The 25132-nt window shown below is 40.1% G+C and overlaps 1 protein-coding gene across 3 annotated transcripts in view; it reads right to left on the reverse strand.

Moving 5' to 3' along the window:
* The window catches only part of CNTNAP5 (contactin associated protein family member 5), an 811538-nt gene that overhangs the window by 123253 nt on the left and 663153 nt on the right, over positions 1 to 25132 (reverse strand). For all 3 annotated transcript variants that reach the window (XM_086718348.1, XM_086718347.1, XM_086718349.1), the window contains 3 exons: positions 18628 to 18755; positions 18278 to 18448; positions 7780 to 7998 (listed from right to left, as the gene is read on the reverse strand). In XM_086718348.1, coding sequence (XP_086574474.1) covers positions 7780 to 7998; positions 18278 to 18448; positions 18628 to 18755 — 518 coding nt within the window. The remainder of the gene's footprint in view (positions 1 to 7779; positions 7999 to 18277; positions 18449 to 18627; positions 18756 to 25132) is intronic.

Consider the following 25132-nt stretch of genomic DNA (forward strand, 5'->3'; position numbering starts at 1 on the left):
GATACACTACCATGTGGGGACACTTTTGCTGATTTGCGCAAAGGAAGGATAAAACCCAGTGTGGGGCAAGATCCCTCCCCTGGGAGCTTTTACACTAATTGAATGTGTCCTTTAAATGTCAAACCTCATAAATTTCCAGGCCAAGCAGTGCCTCATTATCCCACTGGGGTGGGGCCACAAATAATTTCCCATTTAAAATGATTTTGCTTGCTACTCCCAATTAATAAACCTTGATAGAGAATTCCAAGTAGGAGAAAAATTAAATCTTTGCAATTGATTTGTGGAGTATTGATTATAAAGCCCGGTGGCAGATGGAATAACTGAGGCTCTGTAAAGGTAACTGACTAAAAATAAAGCTAGTAGCTGGGGTGCCTGGGTGGCTCAGTTGGTTAAGCATCTGACTTCAGCTCAGGTCATGATCTCACAGTTTGGGAGTTCGAGCCCCGCGTGGGGCTCTGTGCTGACAGCCTGGAGCCTGCTTTCAGTTCTGTGTCTCCTGCTCTCTCTGCCCCTCCCCTGCTTACGCTCTGTCTCTCTCTTTCAGAAATAAATAAACATTTAAAAAAATTTAAAAAAAAGGTATGAATGAAAACAATGCAAACTTGACTCCAAGGATTCCATCAGCTTTAAAGAGTGTTTCAGAGAAGAAAGGGGGAGAAGGCATTATATTATGGTTGATTTTGGGGAGACATGAGGAATACATTTTGCTTAAGAAGATTACTATGATTAAAAAAAAGGGGTGTGTGTGTGTGGGGGGGGGTTGTGTGTCTTGTGCAAGAAATCTCTATGATTCTGGCTCAGGTTGGGCTTTCCAGCAAGCAGGCTATGGATGCATGTAAAGGGGAGAGTGGTATATTAAAGATGCCCTTGGGAAGCACACCTGTGGATGGGAGGGGAGGGAAGCAGGGGTGGGCAGAGACGGCGAGAGTGGCAGTGCAGGCCTGACATTAGACTAGAGCAGCCCACAGAGAACACTAGAGCTAGAAAAGCCCATCAGAGATGTGCCCCCTTGGTCAAAATGGCCAAACTTTTATACCCTGGACTCAAATGGTCGTTGCATGCGGGCCTCCTTGCCAAGGATGTGGCTTTGCCCCGGTGTTTCTCTGCAACCGAGGCAGTGCCTGAAGGGGCAGACACTAGAAAAATGTGTGCCAACAGCATTCCTGTGACAGGCAACAAGTAATCCTTGAAAGGGGACTTTAGCAGCACATTCCTGGGTCTACCACGAGTTCCTAAGCCTCTCTCTGCACCATAAACAGGTCCTGAGATGACCCTCACCATGTAGCCTGACACATGGCTGATGGAGGAGAAAACTGAATCCAAATGTGGCCCTTCTCATCTCTTCTGCAAGACCACCTTCCCCTATACAAGTGGTTTTGAAGCCAAATCCCTTCCTCCCCGGATCAGAAGGAACTTGGTAACAACATGAGAACTGAGTGTAACACTTTGCTGAGGATTGTGGTTACATTTCTTCCCCTCTATCACTCTGTTCAGGGCTTCTCACCTCCTTCCCTGAATCCTCAGCTTTGTCACCAAAGCCTTGGAGAAACCAAAACAGGATCACTAGGTGGTAGGTGGGGTCCCAGTATCCACATGCCTTGTTGGGTCTGCTTTGTTCCAACCTGGACTTTCTCTGATTGCTAACTCAATGGCATCTTGGCTTAGGGAAAGGAACAAACAACTTCTCACCTCCCTCTGTCCCTCAGACTGGGCCCTTGAATGTCCGGGAGTACTGACTTTATTTTCCAGAAAGATCTGGATTTACTTTCTTTTTATGATTATCACCCCAGCGCTACAGAAATGGCACTGCCCTAATTTTTTCTTTAGTCATGAACTTTGATGATGGCATTGCTAGAGGAATGCTTCTAGCAATGGGTTTTTGTGTAGTCTTAACCTCCGGGCTTCTCTCCCTGGGTTGCATGAGAAAACGATGCCGCTTGCCACACTGTACCCTCCTTTAAAAAAGACAGTAAGGAGGCACCTGGGTGGCTCAGTCGGTTGAGCGTCCGACTTCAGCTCAGGTCATGATCTCACAGTGTGTGAGTTTGAGCCCCACATCAGGCTCTGTGCTAACCGCTTGCTCAGAGCCTGGAACCTGCTTCAGATTCTGTGTCTCCTTCTCTCTCTGCCCCTCCCCTGCTCACGCTTTGTCTCACTCTGTTTCTCAAAAATAAATCAATGTAAAAAAAATTAAAAAAATAAAATAAAAAAGACAATAAGACTTGTGATAACATTTTACCAAAGACAATCAATCAATCAATCAATCAATCAACCAAACCAAATAAGAAAACACTTTACTTCAACTGGCCATTGTCAACCCAATGGTCTGTACCAGCATATGATGAAATCAGTTTCAGTTAAAACAGAAGAGGTTATAGGTAAACATTTCAAATAAGTGTCTGGACCCTTGGGAGGGGGTAAAAAACACTAAAATGGGCTATTGGTATAGGTTAAATGGATTCAACTGTGAAGATCTTAAAGAAGAGACAAAATTCTGCAGAAGGGGTCATTTAACCATCCACTCCTCTGAATATAAAAACAGAGCCAATGTTCTTTCAAAACACTTTCAAGCTATAAGAGTGTGATTTTGTGGAGCAGGGGTATTGGGGAAGGAAAATGCATGAAGAACCTGGTAGTTCATCACTGTTTTGTGCGTACTGGCTGTTCCTCTAGGTACTTCATATGTAGCAATGAAGCAAAGCAATTCTTGGACTCACCCTGCCAGCCTTCTGCGGTCTCTTACCCACGTCTTAAACTCACCAATAACCATTTCTGGTATTGCTTGTATTAATGGGGAATGTCAGAAATCACGTATTGTTTTCCTAAGAAAAACAATTTAGGTATACCTGATGGACTCCTTACCTTTGAAAAACTAAACTTGTTTGGTAAATTAGATGTTATAATCAGAAATGTATAGGACATTGAGAAGACAATGATTTCTTTTAATGACAGACGTAATGGTAAGTAACATCCTCCAGGTACAGTGGCTTATATAATAAGTAGGCTAAAAAGTGATTTTTCAGTGACTATTTAATGTGAAAGGGATATCTACCTCCTCCTGTGCTTTGCAACACATTATATCCTCTCAAATAGAATACTGGCCTGTATCAGGAAAGCTATCCCCTTGAGGCACTCATGAGGATAAACGTAAGTGACTTCTCATATAGAGACTCTGGCAGCTCGTGTGTGTGTGTGTGTGTGTGTGTGTGTGTGTGTGTGTGTGGTTGCATTTTGCCACAGAGAACCCACTTACATGGCGCCAGAGCTGAGTGTTACTGTTCTTTCCTGACTGGCTTCACCACTGACCCCTCCAAGTCAGTCATGCTTCACCTAAAAATGGGACTAAACAGTTCCCCACCAGCATCGAGGTAGGAACAGAAGTTTTAGGGATCTTTTTAGACTTTATGATGTATCAAGAATCATTTTGTTTTCTTTCACACTCTAGTATTTTCCCCAAGGAGCTAGAAATTGGGAACTGCAGTTTCCTTTGACATACATACACAACTAAGCACAAAACAACAACAACAACAAACAACTCAAAAACAAAAGTCCATGAAAGGAAACAATCAACAAAACTAAAAGGCAACCAATGGAATGGGAAAAGATATTTGCAAATGGCATATCGGACAAAAGGCTACTATCCAAAATCTATAAAGAACTCACCAAACTCCACACCCAAAAAACAAATAATCCAGTGAAGAAATGGGCAGAAAACATGAATAGACACTTCTCTAAAGAAGACATCCATATGGCCAACAGGCACATGAAACGATGCTCAACGTCACTCCTCATCAGGGAAATACAAATCAAAACCAAACTCAGATACCACCTCACGCCAGTCAGAGTGGCTAAAATGAACAAATCAGGAGACTATAGATGCTGGCGAGGATGTGGAGAAACGGGAACTCTCTTGCACTGTTGGTGGGAATGCAAACTGGTGCATCTGCTCTGGAAAACACTGTGGAGGTTCCTCAAAACTTAAAAATAGATCTACCCTATGACCCAGCAATAGCACTACTAGGAATTTACCCAAGGGATACAGGAGTGCTGATGCATAGGGGCACTTATACCCCAATGTTTATAGCAGCACTTGGAACAATAGCCAAATTATGGAAAGAACCTAAATGTCCATCAACTGATGAATGGATAAAGAAATTGTGGTTTACATACACAATGGAATACTACTTGGTATTGAGAAAGAATGAAATATGGCCTTTTGTAGCAACGTGGATGGAACTGGAGAGTGTTATGCTAAGTGAAATAAGTCATACAGAGAAAGACAGATATCATATATTTTCACTCTTATGTGGATCCTGAGAACTTAACAGAAGACCTGGGGGAGGGGAAGGGAAAAAAGGTTAGAGAGGGAGGGAGGCAAACCATAAGAGACTCTTAAAAACTGAGAATAAACTGAGGGTTGATGGGGGGTAGGAGGGAGGGGAAAGTGGGTGATGGGCATTGAGGAGGGCACCAGTTGGGATGAGCACTGGGTGTTGTATGGAAACCAATTTGACAATAAATTTCATATTAAAAGCAACAACAACAAACAACTCCAAAACAAAAGTCCATGAAAGAGAAAAAAAAAAAAAAAAAAAAAAAAAAAGAAGAAGGCAGTAAAATCACATGAAAATGAGCCACACAGGCCCATATCTTTAAGAAATGTCTATTCTATAATTGCAGCAAATCTGGAAAGACACAATATCCGATTTGGGGAGAATGAGGATAAGGATGATTACATTCTTAATATAAATAATGGAAATCACATATCCTCGAATCCTGAGGGATCAGTTACCAGATTCTTTGTTTCCATTCTGGAGATAAAGACAAACGGGCATAACGAGGCTAGTGTTTTTCTACCCAGGTCCTGTGGCCTATTGGCAATTGACCTGGGGTACACCCATATGTCTCCATTTGACTTTCCACAGCAAGTACTAGTTCTTGGAGTCCTCTTGTGTCATCTGCACACTGACTGGCACATTCGTAGAGAACAGCAAGCAGAGGGGTGAAACCTCCGGGAGTTTCCACGATGTGACAATGACATGCTCACAGCATACATTTCAGAATCCATGTGCTATGAAGTTTCTCCTGCTCTGTCACAAAAAATGTGACCAGTCGGATGACATGGCTGCCAGTGTCCTTAACCATCATGGTGATAAAAGTCTGAAGATAAAATTACTGATTCCAGTAATCGAGCATGCATTGACTCATGTATGAGCACTTTAAGTTGTCCCATTCCAATGACAGGGGCAGTGCGAGGAGGTACATCCTATTCTATAAAATTCAAGCTGTTTCTGATACTCAGTAAGCACTCGGGAGCACAGCTCAATACCAGGGATTACAATGCTGACCGATGCTCTGTTTTGATTGAAAGATCCTTTCATGGCCAAAGGTATGCAGACAGACATGTCCAAATGAATACTTAAGTACGGCTACCTTCAACCTATCCCTATGAAGAAGTACCCACCAATGATCTCTTTTTTCTCCCTAGCAAATATAAATATCTGGTGTCTCTAGGTTTCTGAATGACAGGGAATGCAACTCTTCATTTTGATGGCTAGAGCTAAGCAGGGGGGTTTTGTTTTTGTTTTTGAACCACTGAATTACACAAAATAGAAACACTGGGACTTCAGCATTTTTGGCTATCGGATACATTTCTAAATGGGCACACTGCTGTATACTAAACAACAGAATGCAAACCAACAGACTAAAGTGACCTCCAACAGTGTGCATTTTTTTTTCTTCTTCAAGTACATTAAGACAAATTCAATAAAGCAGAGTAACATCTGAGATGGAACTTATTGGAGAGAAACATAACAGAAACAGGCGCTCTCACCACAGCTGACCTTGGCTTCAGCTCAAGCAAGGAATGTCCTCCAGAGCCATTGACATGCTCCTACAACTCCCTGCCCTTGTGATCAATTCAACTGAAACGTCTTGAGATAAACACCTGCCAGGAAACACAGCTGCGTCTTTTCCTTTTTTGACTTGTACAAAGTTTATCACATATGCAGGTCATATGATAATTTCATAATGACATGAAATTTGCATGAAAGGATAAAAAATATTGTTCCATCTTTATATACACCTTTCCTCCAGAAAGATTCATAAATACTGCCTGAAGATAAATTAAACTTTGGCATGGAATATAATTTATGAAAATTACAAACTACTTGAATTGATTTCACCAAAAAAGACATTAAATCTTGATGACTAGCAAACTTCTTCAGAGAAATGAAATGTGATGTTTAAATAGAATTAAAGCAGCAATATAAATTTTCAAAAATATTTTAAGAGTAAAGCATATCACTCATGTAGGTTATTAATTACGTAAATGCCTTATAATCATAAAAATTCTTTTAATCACTTATATCATAGCTTCTGCTAGAGCAGTAAAACATGACAGATGAAGAAAGAAATATGATTCCTCTTGAGAAGGGAAAATATGACATATTTTGTTACTTTTTTTTCTTTTAGCTGGTGTGCTTTTAGTGACTGCTTTTGTCAGAGTTAAAAGTTGCAAAAACCCAATGTAAGGAAAGAGGTAAGAAATACCCATTGATTGCTGATGACATTTCATTACTAGTAGTAAAGCTATGTAGTGTGAGCCTTGGCTAAAAAATGAATAAGGAAAGAAAATTAAATCTGGGTTGACTAGCACATTTTGGGACTTATTTATATCAGTTTTCTAAGCATCTGAACTTCAAGTTTTATACAAGAGCGGCTTCTTATCTTTGATAATATTACAATAAACCTAATATTTACAGCTGCATTTTGTACTTTAAAGCTTTACAAGCCCTGTTCCACCTACTTTCAAAAAGTCATTTCTAAATTATAGCAAAGAGGCTGACGTTTCCTACCTGGATTCATGTGGCTAAATTCTCTTCCTGTCTTTGTCTCTCGGTCTCTTTTTCTTACACATACACAGTGGCACACACACATAGCTCTTTGCAAAGTAATGTCATCCCACAATTTATTTTTCAATTCCCATCATCTAACAAGGTACCTGACCTGTTTTCAGTGCTCAGTGACTATTTATGGAATGAATGAAGGAATGAATGAATGAGTGGACTCAATAAGTGACATTTGAGGCTTTCCAGTCCTTGGTGTCAGCACTGGCGATCAGTTTGGATGAATAACCTATCTAGAGGCTGATTGTGAGTCTCAGGAGGGACTGACTAGTGGTGAGATGTCAGCTCGGGAACCAGGCCTGCTTTCCTGTGCAAGTGTAAGGCAACCACCTTCATGATGTTGTTTCAGGGAGTATCAAAGAAGCCCGTGGTAAACAATAGTCCCTTCCCCCACCATAAGCCTGGTGACACATCCCTCTGAGATGCTGTAACATGTTTCACTGCATAGTTATCAACAGTAATCAGGAGTCACGTATCACTAGGAAGGGTGAAGGGTGGCTCACGGACTTAGAGACAACATCTACTGAAGTGTAAATAGCTGATATATTATTTTTCTCTGAGTAGATTTTGACCGTAAGAATGAAAAACAATAGGATTCCTCAGACACTTGAAGATAATATGCACAAGGAAGAAAGATAGAAAGAGTCTGAGATCACCTCAAAATTTGCTAAGGGGTGGCATAATCTCTTATTTCTGTGGCTCATGAAGCTAGAAAAGAAGGATTTATAAAATCACATTTACAATTACGAGTGCTTTAGGATATATTTTAATCATTACTTAGGTCTGAAGCGAAATCGTAATTTTCCTTGGGCCTGGTCATGCAGAGATCTTGGAGGGTTTTAGCACAGAGGGGCCTCAAAATGTCTCTTACCTACAAAGAGCTGGCTGTTCAGCTGCAATCGGAAGTGGCCCTCCTCCGAAGTCTCCCTGGTCATCCTTGGGAGGCTGTCCACCTGGAGTGAAGTCTCCTTGAGGTTCCTTTCAGCCCGGACATAATGCCATTGGTTGTCATTCAGAAGAGAAGGAGAGTGAACTATGAGCTCTACAGGGCCATTCCCAACATCAATGGCAAAAGTGATCTCAGACGGAGCTGAAACCAACAAGAGAAATAGGTAGAAAGTTGAGGGGAGTCGTCAGTGAATGAATGGCACACAACCTGAATGAATGGTATAAATGACTATGCGTCAGTATGAGGTGAAGAGGCCTCCAGCTGAAATCTCTATGACATCGAACTTAGTGTTAATAGTAAAAACTTCCAAATACTAAGTCCCAAGCTCTTTCTCACTCACTGTGAGAATTCAGCCAATAGGATAGGGGCTAGGGACAGAAATGCCAATCTGATAAACATTCATTGGCACCAAGGCTTTGGGTTTTCTGGGTCTATTTTGGCTTCAACTATGCCCTTAATGGATATCTGTAGATACTGGATTCGTGAGCCAGCTACATTCCTGCTGGGAGAAGGTTGACACCCTTGGAGGTCTAGTGTTCTCTATGTTATTTCATTCATACATGTGATTATAATCATTCAGGCTAATCTTATGACTTTTTTTTTAAGGAGACTCAGAAAGTTTGAGTGCTTTTTTCAAGGATGTGTCATTGCAAGTAGTGGTGCCTGGGATCAAACACAGGACCCCATCCACCTCCCATGACCCTTTCTGCCCTTTGATAAAGTTCTGCATCTCACACATTCCAGGGGTCAGTCAGTCAGGGGTAATAACACCTATGATAATGATGATGATGGTGGGGATGATGGTGGTGGTTTGGCCACATAGCCATTGAGCAAGAGAGAAAAAAAGAGAAGTAGCAGGAGTACAACAGGTACAATGAACTCTGCTGAGTGCCATGCTAAGCACTACCCAAAGATTCTGTCATTTGAACCTTTCAAAGAAATCCCTGTGAGAAAGGCATCATTTTTATTCCCATTTTACGAATGAGAAAACTGAAGTTCAGAGAAGTACAACACAGTACAAAGAAGCTGACTCCAAAAGTAGAATTCTTCTCCATTTTTCTCTAGTGAGTAGGTCTTTTCATATTTTCCATTACTACATAAGAATTTTCTAAATTTGAAGGATGTGGAGAGGCAAATTATAAATTGATGTCAATAAGAAGACAGTCCCCTTTAAGTCACTGAAGCCTCCCTAGGCAGGACCTTTCCTTCCTTCTCAGCACCTTGGTTGGCCTCTTCTACATTATACCTAAAGCAGGACATGGGTATATATTTGACAAAGTCATCAACTTCCAGATCTGAGTAATCAGGTAATCCCAAAGGTCCAATAACCATCCCAGACTACTTCCTCCTCAGCCTTTAAACCCAGAGAATGAGCCTCATTATAAGAAGCCCCCAGTAGGTAGAATTTGCAAGTAACTGAGGATTGAACTGTTTTGCATTCTGGTCAGTGTGGACCTTGACCTAAAGGGGAGGCAGTAAGGTAGAGGCCTTAAAATGGGATTTGACAGCATGGACTCTGGAACCACCATGACTTAAGGCACGTTTCAATCTTGTCACACCTCAATTTTCCCATTTGAAAAATGGGAATAAAAACAGTACCTCATTGTCAGGTTGTTTATGAATTAACCTTGACGAAGTTCACAGGACCTCGCCTGGCACACGAGACATACTCAAAGTGATAGCTATGGCTATTATAGCAGTGGCGTGGCTCAACAACTCAGCTAAATGCCTCGGCTCATAAACCCAGACAGAATTGAAGAGAACAAATTGGGTTCAGCAATTAAAAGATTAAATAAGAGTGAAGTTGGCCCTTTGAGCCATTTCCTGTTTCTTATTCAGGCCACAGATGCTACCTCACAGCACTATATATCTTGAGATCAAATAAACACTAACTGAGAGATAACTGGGTCCTCAATTTATTTCTCTTTATAGAAAACAGGTAAAGATTGGTGAGAATTGGAGAGGAAAAATGTTAAAGATTTTTCTAAAAGCCTTCCTGCAAAGCTGGTCTTGTGGATATTAAGTTCTACGTGGACAGCACATCTTTGCAGAGCTCTTGTTCTACTGCTGTGTCTGCCGTCACCCCATGACCCCCCCCCCCTTCCTTGTTAGGCTTCCTGTCTGGGCTTATCCCTGCTCCAACATTTGTCCTTCTGTTGTATAATGATCTGTTTATGGTCTGTCTCCCCAACTAGTCCACAAACTGTAGATGAACACCTGGTTTATTGGACACCTACCACCAGGGCTTATATATAGGGAGCTCTCATCCAACTAAAGGTTCATTCATTAAAATGTTACACCATATATATTCAATGCAGTTTTGTAAGTTTCTTTTTTTCTTTCTTTCTTTCTTTTTTTTTTTTTTTTTTTTTTGGTTTATACCCAGGTATTAACTTCCTTGGAATTTTTTAAATTTTTTTTTTCAACATTTATTTATTTTTTGGGACAGAGAGAGACAGAGCATGAACGGGTGAGGGGCAGAGAGAGAGGGAGACACAGAATCGGAAACAGGCTCCAGGCTCTGAGCCATCAGCCCAGAGCCCGACGCGGGGCTCGAACTCACGGACCGCGAGATCGTGACCTGGCTGAAGTCGGACGCTTAACCGACTGCGCCACCCAGGCGCCCCGACTTCCTTGGAATTTTTAAAAATTATTATTATTTAATTTTATTTAGGTCAGTATTTAGGACCTACTTTGTTCACCCATTCCCCCTAGAACTGGGGTTGGGGGGGGGGAATCAGTAATGCGATAATCACAGCTAATTGTTTATTGAGTGCTTACCATGAGCCAGACACTCTGCTAAGCATTTTCCATGAATGAACTCCTTAATATTTTAAGCCTCACTCTAGTCTCATAAGACTAGTCTCATAAGGTAACATATTACCCCTGAGGGAATTGAGCTGACAAGTTGTCCTAATCCAGATGGGGCAGAGTCAGGAATTAAATCCAGATGATGTGTCCCTGGAGTTCATTTTTTAACCTACTCTTCCTACGGAAAAAAAAAATATATTTGTCTTCCAAACCTATTCAGTGGGGGGAGGAGGGGTCAAAACCTAGAATATATAACATAAGTGCCTGAATACATCTGAACAAGAATAATCTAAGTAAATGAGTGATACTTCCAACACTGACTAGTGACTCTGAGGAGGGCACCAGAAGCAAACGTAAGCCCGCTCTTATTTGCTGGAAGGATGGACGTCACCCGATGGTCCTAGACGGGAAAACCAGAAGCCCTGTGTCAGCCTTATCTCCCGCATGAATTTACCCCCTGGACTTCCCTTCTCCTTCATGTCTCACCAATATCTTCCCTCATCATTTGCTCACCTTTTGGTTGAAGACAAAGCCAAAGTAGCACTCAGCATTCAATGAGTTTTTACCAAGTCAGGCCTTGTGCTAGGCCTTGAGAATGTACAGATGAATGAAATCCAATGAGCTCACAAAGTACTTTCTTTTTATTTTAATTTTTATTTATTTATTTTGAGAGAGAGAAAGAGTTCATGCATGAGTGGGGGAGGGGCAGAGAGAGACAGAGAGGAAGAGAGAGAGAATCAAAGAAGGGACATGTTAAGTGGAGGAAAGTGCATAAGTGCAAGAGAGTATCTAGCTAGTATTTCTAGAAGATGAGAAGAAAACTTTTAAGGAGAGTCTCCTGTATAAAGTTCTTCCTTCCTTGAACTCCATGTTGGTGTACTCAGCCCCCACCCCATGTGGGGCATGAGAGAGATCCCAGGGACCATTTATGGACAAAGAAGAAGTCACCTCTCTGACCTTCCACGCATACACTGATAAAATGAAAAACGTGAACTAGATGAAATATCATTAAACATTTTTGGAGACATGATCTGATGGAAACTCTAGGAAAAAAACACATACCCTTTGCATAAAATTTCAAGTAATTCCTGAATGTCTTCTGTCTCAAATCACAAAGAAAATTCTATTTTCTCTTGAGTCTTAACATTCTTGGGCATTGAGGAAGTGTTGCAAAGCAGAATAAGGAACAGAGAGGTACATTGACTCTGGATTCTGACTCTTAGCAGCAGTGTGACTCGGGTTACTAACCAGGGTCACCTTACTCATCTGCATATTGGAGTAAGACTTGAACAATGAAAATCATAGCGCAGTATCTTGATCATCAACAGGAGTGTTTGAGAGCAAAATAAGTAATAAATGTAAAATTTTTAGTACAGTGTCTATTCAGAGAAGACACTCAATAATTTAGTCTGAATATATTATATTATATATTATATTATATTATATCATATCATATCATATAAATGTATAAATCTAATTACTATTAATATTAATTTTACCATTCTCTGGAGATCTGAGGATTCCATCTTCAAATTCTCATCCTATTTGGTAATCTCTTTGGTAATATTCTTGATATGATACCACTAAACATCACAACTCAAGTCTCTTTCTCTCTTCCCCCCGATATACATACATATATATATACACACACACACATATATATATTACATATCTATATGGATGTATGTCATGTATACATATTTTATCCACATATTTCATATATATATCTCCATATACACACACACACACATACACACACACACACACACACACACACACATATATATATATATATATATATATATATTTCCATACAGATAACATATATGAAATATGTATATCTCACTCACTTTTTCCATGGGCTTGAAAGCCAGCAGAATACGCCACCCCAAAATATGCTACTTTAAAATCAGGTTGATTTTGAGTGAAGGCAACTGAGAAGAAGCAGAGACAAGGAAAAACTCCTTGCTCTCCTCCGGTGTATGTAAGGCAGGTCATAAATTGACAAAGATGTCCTTCCTTTCCTCTCTACCAGGACAAAAGTTAATTGCTTGGAGACAACTGTAGACTCTATCAGCCTACCAAACATCTCTGCATAACAAACTTACTAACTAGTCTTAATCTCTGCTGTTTGAAACCTAAAACTGCCTTCTTTTATCCGATTATCTCTCCATAAATTTATTATTCCCTGTTGAACATGCTATATAATAAGCTGCAGTTCTTTTTTTCTATACTTTTTTGATTTTATTTATTTATATGAGAGAGACAGAGACGGTGCAAGTGGGGGCAGGGACAGAGACAGAGGGAGAGAGAATCCCAAGCAACTCTGCACTGCTAGTGCAGAGCCGAATGCAGGGCTTGAACTCATGAAACTGCGAGATCATGACTTGAACTGAAATCAAGAGTTGCAAGCTTAAATGACTGAGCCCCTCAGGCACCCCAGTAAGCTGCAGTTCTAAGCTACCGCTTTGAGTTACTAATTTTTCTCTATACAACTCCCATGAACACATGATGTGCGCTTGTCAATAAACTTTCGTTTGTTTTCTCTTGTCACTCTTTTATTACAGGGGTCTCAACCAAGAACTGAAAAGTTAAGAAGGAAATTATTTTTCCTCCTTTATAGTCTTTAGGGAAAGCTAGTCCCCCTTCCAGGTGTAAAGGTGGGCCCTAGAAAAACCACTCGGCAATCTTTCCTTTCATGGCCAGAAGCATTGGTCATAGGGGGTCAAGTGAGTTGCCTATCAGCAGGATTGTGTGGATAGCTGGCAAAGAAGTGATTTCCCACCAGTTGAAATGTAGCCCTCCCGTGAGGGTGCAGTAGCTTTAGACTGAGGGAGATATTCACAAGTCAGTGCAAGAAGAGAAATAAATTAAACCGCAGATAACATTATTAAACTGATGAATCCAACCAGAAATAAAGTGCCCCACCAATTCTGGACTTAGTCGCATGTTTCAGTACCAGTGAATTCCCATCCTTGTATCTGCCAGTTCAGATCAAGTTTTCTTTTTTCTTTTTCTTTTTCTTTTTTTTTTAAGTTTATTTATTTATTTTGAGAGAGAGAACATGAATGGGGGAGGTGCAGAGAGGGAGAAACAGAATCCCAAGCAGGCTCTGCACCTTCAATACAGAGCCTGGCATGGGACTTGAACTCACAAACCGTTGAGATCATGACCTGAGCTGAGATCAAGAGTCCGATGCTTAACCAACTGAACCACACAGGCGCCCCTGAGTTTTCTTTTAATTGCAGCCAAATATGTCTGATTCGCATATGGGTGTCATAAACCCCATTTTGCACAAGTAACCACTAAAGGGGTGACAGACATGCTCACAATTAAACAGAGTAATGGTACCACATTGAATCCACATGGGGTTCCAAGCAATATGGCCCCCTCGACTCTCAACAGCCATTTCTTTCTGCTCTTCCTCACCTACTCCAAAATATTGATTTCCACGGGCACAGCCATTGTGAGATAATGGCCAAAACAGCTGATTTTTTTTTCCTTAGTCTCATTTGAAATAGATGCACTAATAAGACTTGAGGACACTGTAAAATGTCTTGCTTCTTTTAGAATACGGACTAATGTCAACACTACAAAATTCACAGGTGTTAGCTGGAAGTGCCCCAGAAAGAAATGGATTGAAAATTTCACAGACATTTCTTGTTCCCTGTCGAACAACATGGATTTATCAACTTTGGAAGCTTCTGTTCAGATAGTTATAGAGGAACACTCCTTGGGGATGGAAGAGAAATCTATTCTGAGCCACTTCATGTGTTTAAAGACCATTTCCTTTATAAGTAGCTGATCTGTAGAAGTATCTTGTCATGAACCCCTTAGGGTGAACATTCTATCTGCAGAAAAGGTATAGGATGAGTGCAGCTATCAATAAGAAATGCAAGATTCCTTTCAATTTTTTTCCTTTAAAATTTTTTTTAACATTTATTCATTTTTTTAAATTTTTTTTTAACGTTTATTTATTTTTGAGACAGAGAGAGACAGAGCATGAACAGGGGAGGGACAGAGAGAGAGAGGGAGACACAGAATCAGAAGCAGGCTCCAGGCTCTGAGCCATCAGCCCAGAGCCCGACGCAGGGCTCGAACTCACGGACCGTGAGATCGTGACCCAAGCTGAAGTCGTACGCTTAACCGACTGAGCCACCCAGGCGCCCCAACATTTATTCATTTTTAAGAGTGAGAGAGACAGAGCATGAATGGGGGAGGGGCAGAGAGAGAGAGACACACACACACAGAATCCGAAGCAGGCTCCAAGCTCTGAGCTGTCAGCACAGAGCCCAACGTGGGGCTTGAACTCACGGACTGTGAAATCATGACCTGAGCTGAAGTTAGACGCTTAACCAACAGAGCCACCCAGGCGCCCCCAATTTTTTTCCTTTTAAATAATAACAATAAAATAAAATAAAATATTCTGAAAATCATGAAGTCTTGTACTTTAAAATTTTTATATAAAATCTTGTTTCCAAAACATATACGCTCTTCAACCTGGTGAAAAAGTGTACAGCAAACAATCATGTCAATAGATTTTAAAATTTTCACCAAATTTAATACCACCTGCATTTCAACATTTCTATACAACCAAAAGGACAAAATACAGTACCAGAAAGTACAAACAAATTGGACACTGAAATGTAATTAACACTAAATCATTGCTCATTACCTTGTGATAATATGCCATGACATTTGCTGCTGCTTTAATGAATCAAAAGGCCTCGGGGTCTGATTTTTATTAAATTTACATTGAGGTTATTATATCCATATTATGCAATGGTTGGCACTCAACTCCACATTTTCAGAGCCTGGCCAAGTTAGATATGAGAGATCTTCTTTCACATTAAAGCCACAAGAGCTTCCTCCCATTAATAGTCTTAAATTGTTGGAGTAAAAGGAGGTTAAAACTACCAATTAAGAAGATCTCTTTCCTTGTACGTATTGTGCTATAACTGCAAAAGAAACACTTAGCTGCTTGGTGATTTGAAAGGACTGGTGCAAACACCTCAGTCATCTCCTCCAGCTAGCGCTTGTGCTCTTTTCCTAAAGCTCTGAAATTTCCAAGCTTCTGTTGCTAAGACATTACTTACAAGGGTATTTCATGCAGTCAGATCATTATTCGAATATGGGTCAGTTGCCTTAATCAAATACAGAAAGCATCCATTTAGACACAGATAAATGAGGGGCGCCTGGGTGGCTCAGTCGGTTAAGTGTCCAGCTTCAGCTCAGGTTATGATCTTGCGGTTTGTGAGTTTGAGCCCCATGTGGGGCTTTGTGCTGACAGCTCAGAGCCTGGAGCCTGCATCAGATTCTGTGTCTCCCTCTCTCTCTGCCCCTCCCCCGTTCATGCTCTGTCTCTCTCTGTCCCAAAAATAAATAAACATTAAAAAAAATTCAGACACAGAAAAATGAGGCATCTAATGACAAGTGCAAGTTACAGCCATGGGCATAACAAGAGCAACATGATAGGAACAGCCCATTCTTTTAGAAGAAGTAAGTTGGGGGGCGGGGCAGTCACTGAGTATAGAAAATTGGAAAACCAGCGAAAGCAACCAAAAACAGCAATTCTAAACAATCTCAGGGAAAAAAAAAAAAAACATTCCTCCTCCAAAAAAAACCTTTTCTTGGTCTAAGTTCTAACAAATGCTGATGTTAGTATGAATTTTTAATAATGTATATGTAAGCTTCAAATAGCACATTTTATTACTCACCACTTAATAAATATTATATTCAAGAGGGAAGTTAATGCAGAGAACTCCAGATATACCTTTGGCTCCTGAACATGCAGACTTAAACATATGCGCTTAGTCTTAAAAGTAAGAATTCAGCTTCTCATTTCTCATTTTTACAATTATCGTGAAATCATTGTTTAACTCAAGACTACTGTTAGAAGACACAAATACACATTATCACAGGCCTGTGGATGCAAACTGCACCCAGGAGAGCTTGAGCAACAACAAACCTTTAGGAACTCTATGAGATTTTACCAAATAGAATAGTGATCTGTGATGGATTTTCCAGGCAAAATTTTTAGTGGATTTTTTTAATGATTGCAGAGATATCTAAAAGCTGTTAGAATTGATTCTGAAGAAAACACGTAGAAAGAATTGCAACTCCTGGAATTTATGGTAAATAAAATATTTTTTTGAATATCTACCAAACTTAATTTTTTTAAAGTTTATTTATTTTCAGAGAGAGGGGGAGAGAGAGAGTGGGGGAAGGGCAGAGGGAGAGGGAGAGAGAGAGAGAATCCCAAGTAGGTTCCACACCTACAGTGCTGAGCCCGACGCGGGGCTGGAAACCACGAACCATGAGATCATGACCTAAGCCAAAACCAAGAGTCAGACGCCCAGCCAACTAAGCGACAGAGGTGCCCCTCTATGAAGCTTATCTTTATGTTTAAAACCTTTCCTAAAATTTACATGTCTGTTGCTTGATGAGAAAAAAAATTTTTTTCATTTAAAATTAGTAAAAGTATTCTTTGATCAGTATAAGAGAAGATAGATGGACAAATCTGATTATACTGTTTTGAACATGCACATGTGAAGATAATCAGTTTTGATGAAGTCATCCACAAATTTGCAGAAATAAAGTCAAATGAACAGACATTTGAATATGACTATTACCGGAACAAAGCAATACACAGGGATGTTTTCCCCCTTTTTATTTTAAAATTAGAAAATTTTCATGTACTACATTGTCTTTTCTTTTTTGTATTGGAAATTTTGATTGGCATGATAATATACAGGAGTTCAATATTAGCACATTTTGCCATTTGCATTTCTATTAGTTTCCATTTAGCTTTATGATCATTAATGAATACAACTTGTATATAGGAGATGGGATGTTAGAAAATGAGCCACGTCCTGGGGTAAAATTTAGGAGGTACAAGTGGTAGAGAAACAATGGGGATTCTGATTGGATAGTCACACACTCCTAATGGTGGGAAATAAATCAGGAAATCACTTTCAGAGCAAAAGTACAGTAAAAAAAAAGTAGACCCCAAATGTGAATAGAATGCACAATAAGAACACATTCAGCTTCCCATGGAAATTATATTGAAAAAGTTTTGGGGTGTGGAAGGTTAAAGTCAAAGGTGAGAAGTACCCCTGGACAGATAAAGGACAGATAATAGGTACCTATGGAAATTTGAGTACAACCCTATTTTGAAAATTTTTTAATGTTTATTTATTTTTGAGAGAGAGAGAGAGAGAGGCAGAGTGTGAGTGGGCAAGGGGTAGAGAGAGAGGGAGACACAGAATCCAAAGCAGGCTCCAGACTCTGAGCTGTCAGCACAAAGCCAGGGGTGGGGCTTGAACCTGGTGAATCCCGAGACCATGACCTGAGTGGAAGTAGGACGCTAAACCGACTGAGCCACCCAGGCGCCCCAAAGAATGCCCTATTTTGAAGAGAGAACAACTAAATACCGATAGGTAATAATGAAACAAAAAGCATTAGAAGGAACCAGAAATTCTCATGGCTATTTTTACAAATGTCCAGAGTTATTAATCTGATAGTATCCACATATACTAGTTGTTAGTGGTGAAGGTAACACACGAACTTCTGTTGGCATTACATTAAATTCATAAATGAGGGCACTTACAGCTTATTTCAAGTCGGATGAAGTCTTTAATGCCAAGGTTTTCTAGGAAAACTCCCGATAAAGCCGTGGTTTTGAAAAAGAAGGAAATATCAGCACTGAACTCCGCATGGAAGGTGGGAAAGTGGAGGTAAGAGGCTTCTGTGTAAAATGATACCGCATTCCAGAAGTGCCCTGCAAATGAAAAAAATCCTTAAGCGTGATTCATTGTTTTGGAATGGGATAGAGAAAAGCAATGGGCATGTGAATAATTTTCAAGACTGAGGGACACTGCAGGGAAAAGGGATAAGGGAATAAAAACATCTTGTGCTTATGTAATGAAGAGAGAAAGCTTTTTTCCATTTAGTACTCACGGTCACCATAGCAACGCAAGGGACCAATTCTCCAAGCAGCTTCTGAGTTTGATCTGTTGGTATCAGTGATAACTATCTGAGTGACAGGCAAGTGGTCTTTGAAGGAAAGAAAGCCAGTATCATTTGTCCTGCAAAACATAAATTTAAGAAAAAAAGAGGAGAAAATGTGGATTATGTAGGGACTCCTTCTCCAAGACTCTTCTTTTCCGAGGTGATTTGGGTGGTTGTAGCAGCAGGGTGGGGGCAGGGATGGGGGAGACAGAAGGCTCTTCATCTCATAAGCATATGCAAAAGACTGGAATGCTAATTACAAAATCCTTGGCCAGCTTCCAAAAACCAGTGGCATTTACATTTTCCCTAAGTCTTTCCAGAAACACAGGTAATTTACAGAGCTTGCTGTGGCTTGCTGTAGCTAACAGCACCCCACCTGCACGATGCAGTGCTGATGTAACATCAAACATCGGCTCTCTTGCCACAAAGAGATTGGGTAGCTCAGTAACTGACTTGAAATAGGGGCCACAAATCCCACTTGAAATCACTCCAAGGACTTGTTTCAGCCTCCTGCCTCCAGATTCTGATCAGCTTGGGATGTTTCTTATCACCTTTTTAACTCTAGGTAAAAACAAGTCTCTAGAGTTACTGGTTTATTGCTTTTCATTGTGCTCTATGTTTTAAAGATGTTGGTAGTTAAGGGCTTGGGCTTTGTCTTTGTTAATTATGCAGCTGGAGAACTAACTAGTCACCCTGTGGCAAAAAAAAAAAAAAAAAAAAAAAAAAGTTAAAAATAAATGGATGAAGCTATTGTTTTTCCCTTTTTTAAAGCTGTGTTTTTTGACTCATGGTAAGGACAAACCATTTAATAACTGAGAGAATAAAAGTGTAGGTAAGAAACTGGCATTGAATGAATATTTTGAGCCAGAAACATACCAGCGGATATTTTTTTCCCAGACAGCACCCTTTTGCAGTGGGTACCATTATTTTCCTTCACAGATGAGGAAACTGAGGCTCAGAGACATCAGATAACTTGCCTAAGTTCACAGGACACAAGGGGCAGAGGCTCAGTCACATGCTCGGTATCTACCCTGCATCTAAATTTAACAAGCGTGCCATAAATAGCCTGGTGTAAATTTAACATATATGTATACACATATATTTTAAGACTTTGAAGATGCCTGTATATTGTGTATTTCATCCTGACATGATAATTTGAAACTCATGACTAACAAAAGACTGAAATTTCTGAAAGACGGGGCAAAAAAAATACAAAATGTTTTATACCACAGCGAGTCTTGAGATAGTAACCAACATTCTTCAATAGCCTTTTTAAGCGTGCAAGGCAAACTCTGCGTTATGGTCTTGTTCCATTTTACTGATCTGAGCATCAGGTTCCCTGCTAGAAAAGATGATGGGGCATTTTTCATGTCCATGTTTCATCCATCAGGCATGCTACCAACTTAAAATGACAAGCCAAACTCAATCCTATGGGGGCAGTCTGAGAACCCCACAGAGTGGGCTGGACTCTCCACCTATACAACCTCAGTTAAGCACTGGATGGATCATCTTGCCTGTGCCTGGGAATTGGGAGACCCAGAACCGCGCACCAACATTCAAGGCAAAGTAACAACAACACAAAGAAGCAGATTCATACTGGTTGTCTCTCTGTAGTCACAAAGAGGTCAACAAAACACTCAAAACACACTCAAAACCAATGTTATATTTCATTAGCATTGTATAGCATGTACATCTCTGAGTTTAGAGACCAAGAAAACAGTATCCCAAATTCTTAACTGGGAAGCCTGGCAGCAGTAATGTGATGTAATGCTTCAAGGACATAGTTTTAGAAGCACACAGATTGGTTCTGGAAGCCCAAGTCCCCAGTTCCTAGCTGTTTTAACTTGGGCAAACCATTTTATTTCTTAGATTCCATGGAGTCCTCAATTTTAACATGGAGATAAAGTCTATACCACAGAGTTATTGAACAAATTAAATGAGATCATATAGTCACTTAGCATGGTGCCTGAGCTATGGGAACTGTTCAGAAATGGTGGTGATAATACTCATTTTAGTTCTTATCTTTGTCCCTGAACCCTCTGCAGCCTCAGACAAGTCAATCCATTTTTTCACACCTCCAGCTATGATTCTGTATTGAATATCGCCTACTATACAAAACACTACAGAAAATTAAATGTTAAGTTTTAGCATCCAACTCACGAGATTTGGAGAAAAACCTACCAATCCATCTTGGTTATAAATACATGAAATATTCACCTGCACACATACCCTTCAGGTCAAGTAGCCAAAAAGGTAAAGAAATGCACTAATCCATTTTCTACTATTTGAGTACCATATTTAGAGGCCATTCAAAGGGCCGGGCATAAGACTTTAGTTTATGTTTCAAAGGATTTCTATGAATGTTACAAAGACACAGAATAAAATTTGAGTCTTCATACTCCAATATCTTTTCAAGCAGAGAATTCAAAGCAAATTCCACATAGTCAAAGTAGAATACAGACAAACACATATGCAACCCTGAAGAAACCATTTTGCTTTAGGATTTTCTCTCCACTTTCATTTTCAGGGTGAAAATGTTTGATTCTGAAGCCTGTCAATCAATGCTAACTACTGCCTCCCTCACACACTTGACACCTTATCTGCCTCAATTTGATGTCCTGGGTTAAAGTGCTGTAATAAAGAAATAGCACTCTAAGGATAAAAATCTCTTCCAAATAACAGAGAAAAAAGTTTGATGATGCAAGACACAATACCAAAAATGGGTTTTTTTTTTTTTAATCTGACAACTAAAAAAAAAAAAAAAAAAAAAAAGAAGTTGCTTTCCAAAGTTGTTGAATTATGATAGACACAGGGGCCAAATGAGTAATTCCCTACAAGGGCCAAATAAGTAATAAAAATGAGTGAAGCCAGTTTTGTGTTAGATAATACATGGAACCTGACACATACGTTCAAGCGAGAGAGGAAAACTGGTCGAAAACAGTTGTTCTGGCTAAAGGAGACAGTGAATCCATTAATAACAAGTAATAATGATATTCATGAATGTAAAACAAGTGGGTCAGACTGGAATATTAATGTAAAACTTCTCAATTTTTAAACCTTGACAAAGGATTTAAAATTCTATAAGAAAGAAAGAAGGAGAGAAAGAAAGAAAGAAAGAAAGAAAGAAAGAAAGAAAGAAAGAAAGAAAGAAAGAAAGAAAGAAAGAAAGAAAGTGACTGGGAGGGAGGAAGGAAGGAAGGATATGGTGGGAACCAACACTGCACTGGCCAATAAAATGCAGGTGAGGGTTGTGTGCAGACTATGAGCAATCTAGGTGTCAACAATATTTTGCGTATTTATTCATGCTCTTAATGTCACAGGGAGAAGAAAAGTGGATTTAATTCAATTTGTGAGTGATAGGTATGATTTCAAAGTATCAATGGGTAGGATACCTGGGGGCTTTGGTGGTGGATTTTAACCATACGATGATACCCAGTGATACAAATTAGGGTGGTGCCTAGTGATAAGTAGGGAGTCTAGAGCTATACATTTCTTTCCACACATTGACTTGTTTTCCTTTCTCTTTTGTTTGAACTTACCTTCTTAAGGGCACACATTTTATAGACTTTGTCTTCCTTTGGAACAATATGCGAGCCTATTCCTAAGGGTACAGGGCACTTAAGTACTTTATAAGTGCAGAAGCCATTGAGTTGTAGTGGAAAAGCACTGCCATTTTGACCAGACTGTTATGGGTTGAATCCATGTGTCTCAAGACACTAGTTATAAAATGTCAGTGAGGTCACTCTGGGCCTCAGTTTCCTTACCTCTAAAATGGGGATAATAATATCAATTTGTTTTTTTTTAATAATACCAATTTGATACTATATAAATGGAAGGAGATAACGTATATAAAACCACACACTAACACAAGGTGGGGATTCAATAATTATTAGAATTCCCTGTAAGTTTTCAAATTTTAAAAAAGTGAAATAAAAAGAATTTTTTAAAGAAAAATAACAAAGGGAGCTTCACGGTTGGCATGAATGAGCAGAAGGCAGTCAGTGACTCCAGCTTCTGGAGGCTGCAAGGGTACAAAGGACAGACATGTGGTCCTCAGGAAACACACAAGGGTCAGTGAAAGGACATGTAAGAGGAAATATGGTCTCCCCTTCCTTTTATTATCTGCATCTTGGGATTTTACCAAATTCAGAATTGCAGAGGCAAAAAGGGGCCACTGATTTCTTTAGTGAATCACTGGGGTAAAATATGGTGAAAAGTCACATGCTGTCATTTATTTTTTCATCAGCCAATTTTAGTTCACTTCTGCTGGGTAAGCTGCTTTTAGTAGAGTCATTTGGGTAACTCAACCTATCAAGAGAGATTTTTGTTTCCTTTTTACATTGTTATTGCTTTCAGTCACTCCAAAGAAAAATAAATAATAAATAAATAAATAAATAAATAAATAAATAAATAAATATCATTATGCATAAGGTAGAAAAATCTAGAAAATTATGCAAAAACTTAAGGCCCCAGCTAACTTTGAAGCCCTTGTGCATGAATCTGAGTGCATCAGTCTCAAGACCCTCAGCACACTCTTCCCTTGAGCTGGTGGCATAATGCCCTTCACCTTCCATGGTTGGGTGGGAAGAATGGCCAACTAAATGCCCATGAGCAAGTTTGCAAGTCTGAAGAACTGTATTGATGTTTGCCAGTAATTCCACCCTAACTTTGGTTAAGGCAATTATTTCCCTTTGGTCTTCGTTCTTAAGACTTTCTAATAAAAATTACATAGGGGATTAGACTGAAGGTTGGCTCTCACTTGGTTGTCAAAAAAGCGAATGCAAGCATCGACTGTGGCCACATATGCAAGTCCACACCAGGAGGCCATATCTATTCCCTTGTTCCCTATGCTGACCAGAACATGTCTGGAGGCTTGTTTTCCATTCCCAGCATAAGAAACATGAGGGGCAAAACAAGACAATTTTGCAAATATTTAAACATTTCAGAAACTATAGTTCTTCTAAAACATTCTAGAAACTTGAAACCAGAGTGCTCTTCTCAAATAGATGGGAGAAAACAAAACCAGGACTGGGTATATGAATACAGCCAAAGTCCACCCAATATTACCTTATTATTAGGAAATTTTCATGATCCTCAAGATTTTATGAGTATAAAATTAATTATGAAAACACTACCACAAATGGAGATTTTTGGAGGCCTGGTTTGACTGATCTGCTCTGGATATGAACAGAAGTAGCATTCACTAGTGCCAGGAAAGTTCTTCACAGAACTGTCTGCATTCTCCCTCTTTATCTCCTGGCCCTCTTCTCCCCCAACCAGCCTTCTCTCCTTTCATGCCATGGCAGCCCCACTCACTGAATTGCTAATTTCCATGAATATGTCAGCCCCTAACTCATTCCACTCTGTGGCAGCATTTCACAGCGTTGCCTTCCTTCCCGTCACAGACACAATGAACACATAATCTTTCAGCTGCCTACCGAACACCTTCCTTGGATGTCAACTGTCATCTCTAACGAATATGCCCCAGCCCCCTCCACTTGTCGCTGCTCCAGGGATCTGTTCCTCTACTTGTCTGTGTTACTCAGTCCTGTGAAGGACACGGCCCTGTTCTCCCAGTGACTGAGGCCATACACACACAGGTCTTCTCTCTCTCTTTGTCTCACTCCTCCCTCATTCTTCATCAACCACTTCCACCAAGCTCACCTGCTTTATGTCTGTCCATCCAACTGCCTTATCTTCACCCTCCAGGCCTCAGTTTTATTTAGAGGGAGCTCCAGGGTCTTGGCCCAGGCCTTGGTGATGGTTACCTACAGTGGCTTTCTGGTGTCAAGCTCACTACTGTCTTCCTGCTCTCATTCTCCACCATAAGACTCCCAGAAACATACTCAGCAATGTGAACCATGATTCATACTCTTATTTAAAAGTTGGTTGGTTATGATAAGAGGTCTCTGTCTCTTAGAGGTATGGTCCAACTTCCAAAATATTTAACAGGGTTGAGTGTACAATAAAATTCTTATTAAAACCACAATTACCTTTTACAGAGTGTTATTTCTAAAAAATTTTTTAATGTTTATTTATTTGAGAGAGAGAGAGAGAGAGAGAGAACGAGCAGAGGAGGGGCAGAAAGAGAGGGAGTGAGAGAATCTCAAGCAGGCTCCATACTGCCAACACAGAGCCTGATTTGGGGCTTGAACTAACAAGCCATCGGGATCATGACCTGAGCCAAAGTCGGACGCTTAACTGACTGAGCCACCCAGGCGTCCCCGTGGAGGGTGAGTTCTGAAGAAAATGACCCAGGGGTCAGAGGCATTACTCCAGTTTAAGGCTGCTATTCTTAGAACCTACTGCTGGGCTCTGGGGCTCAGCTGAGTGCCTCCTATCACTGAATGTGAACGTGGGAGCTGCCTTTGCCTTTCCCTGGCCATGTGAGCATAAAAGTAGATTTTCAAACATGCTGTCATTTAGTCCACAGAACATCCTTATGACAAGGCTG

Source organism: Puma concolor, chromosome C1 (genome assembly GCF_028749965.1).
Source record: "Puma concolor isolate L17-30 chromosome C1, mPumCon1.1.hap2, whole genome shotgun sequence".
In the NCBI taxonomy this organism is placed as follows: Eukaryota; Metazoa; Chordata; class Mammalia; order Carnivora; family Felidae; genus Puma; species Puma concolor.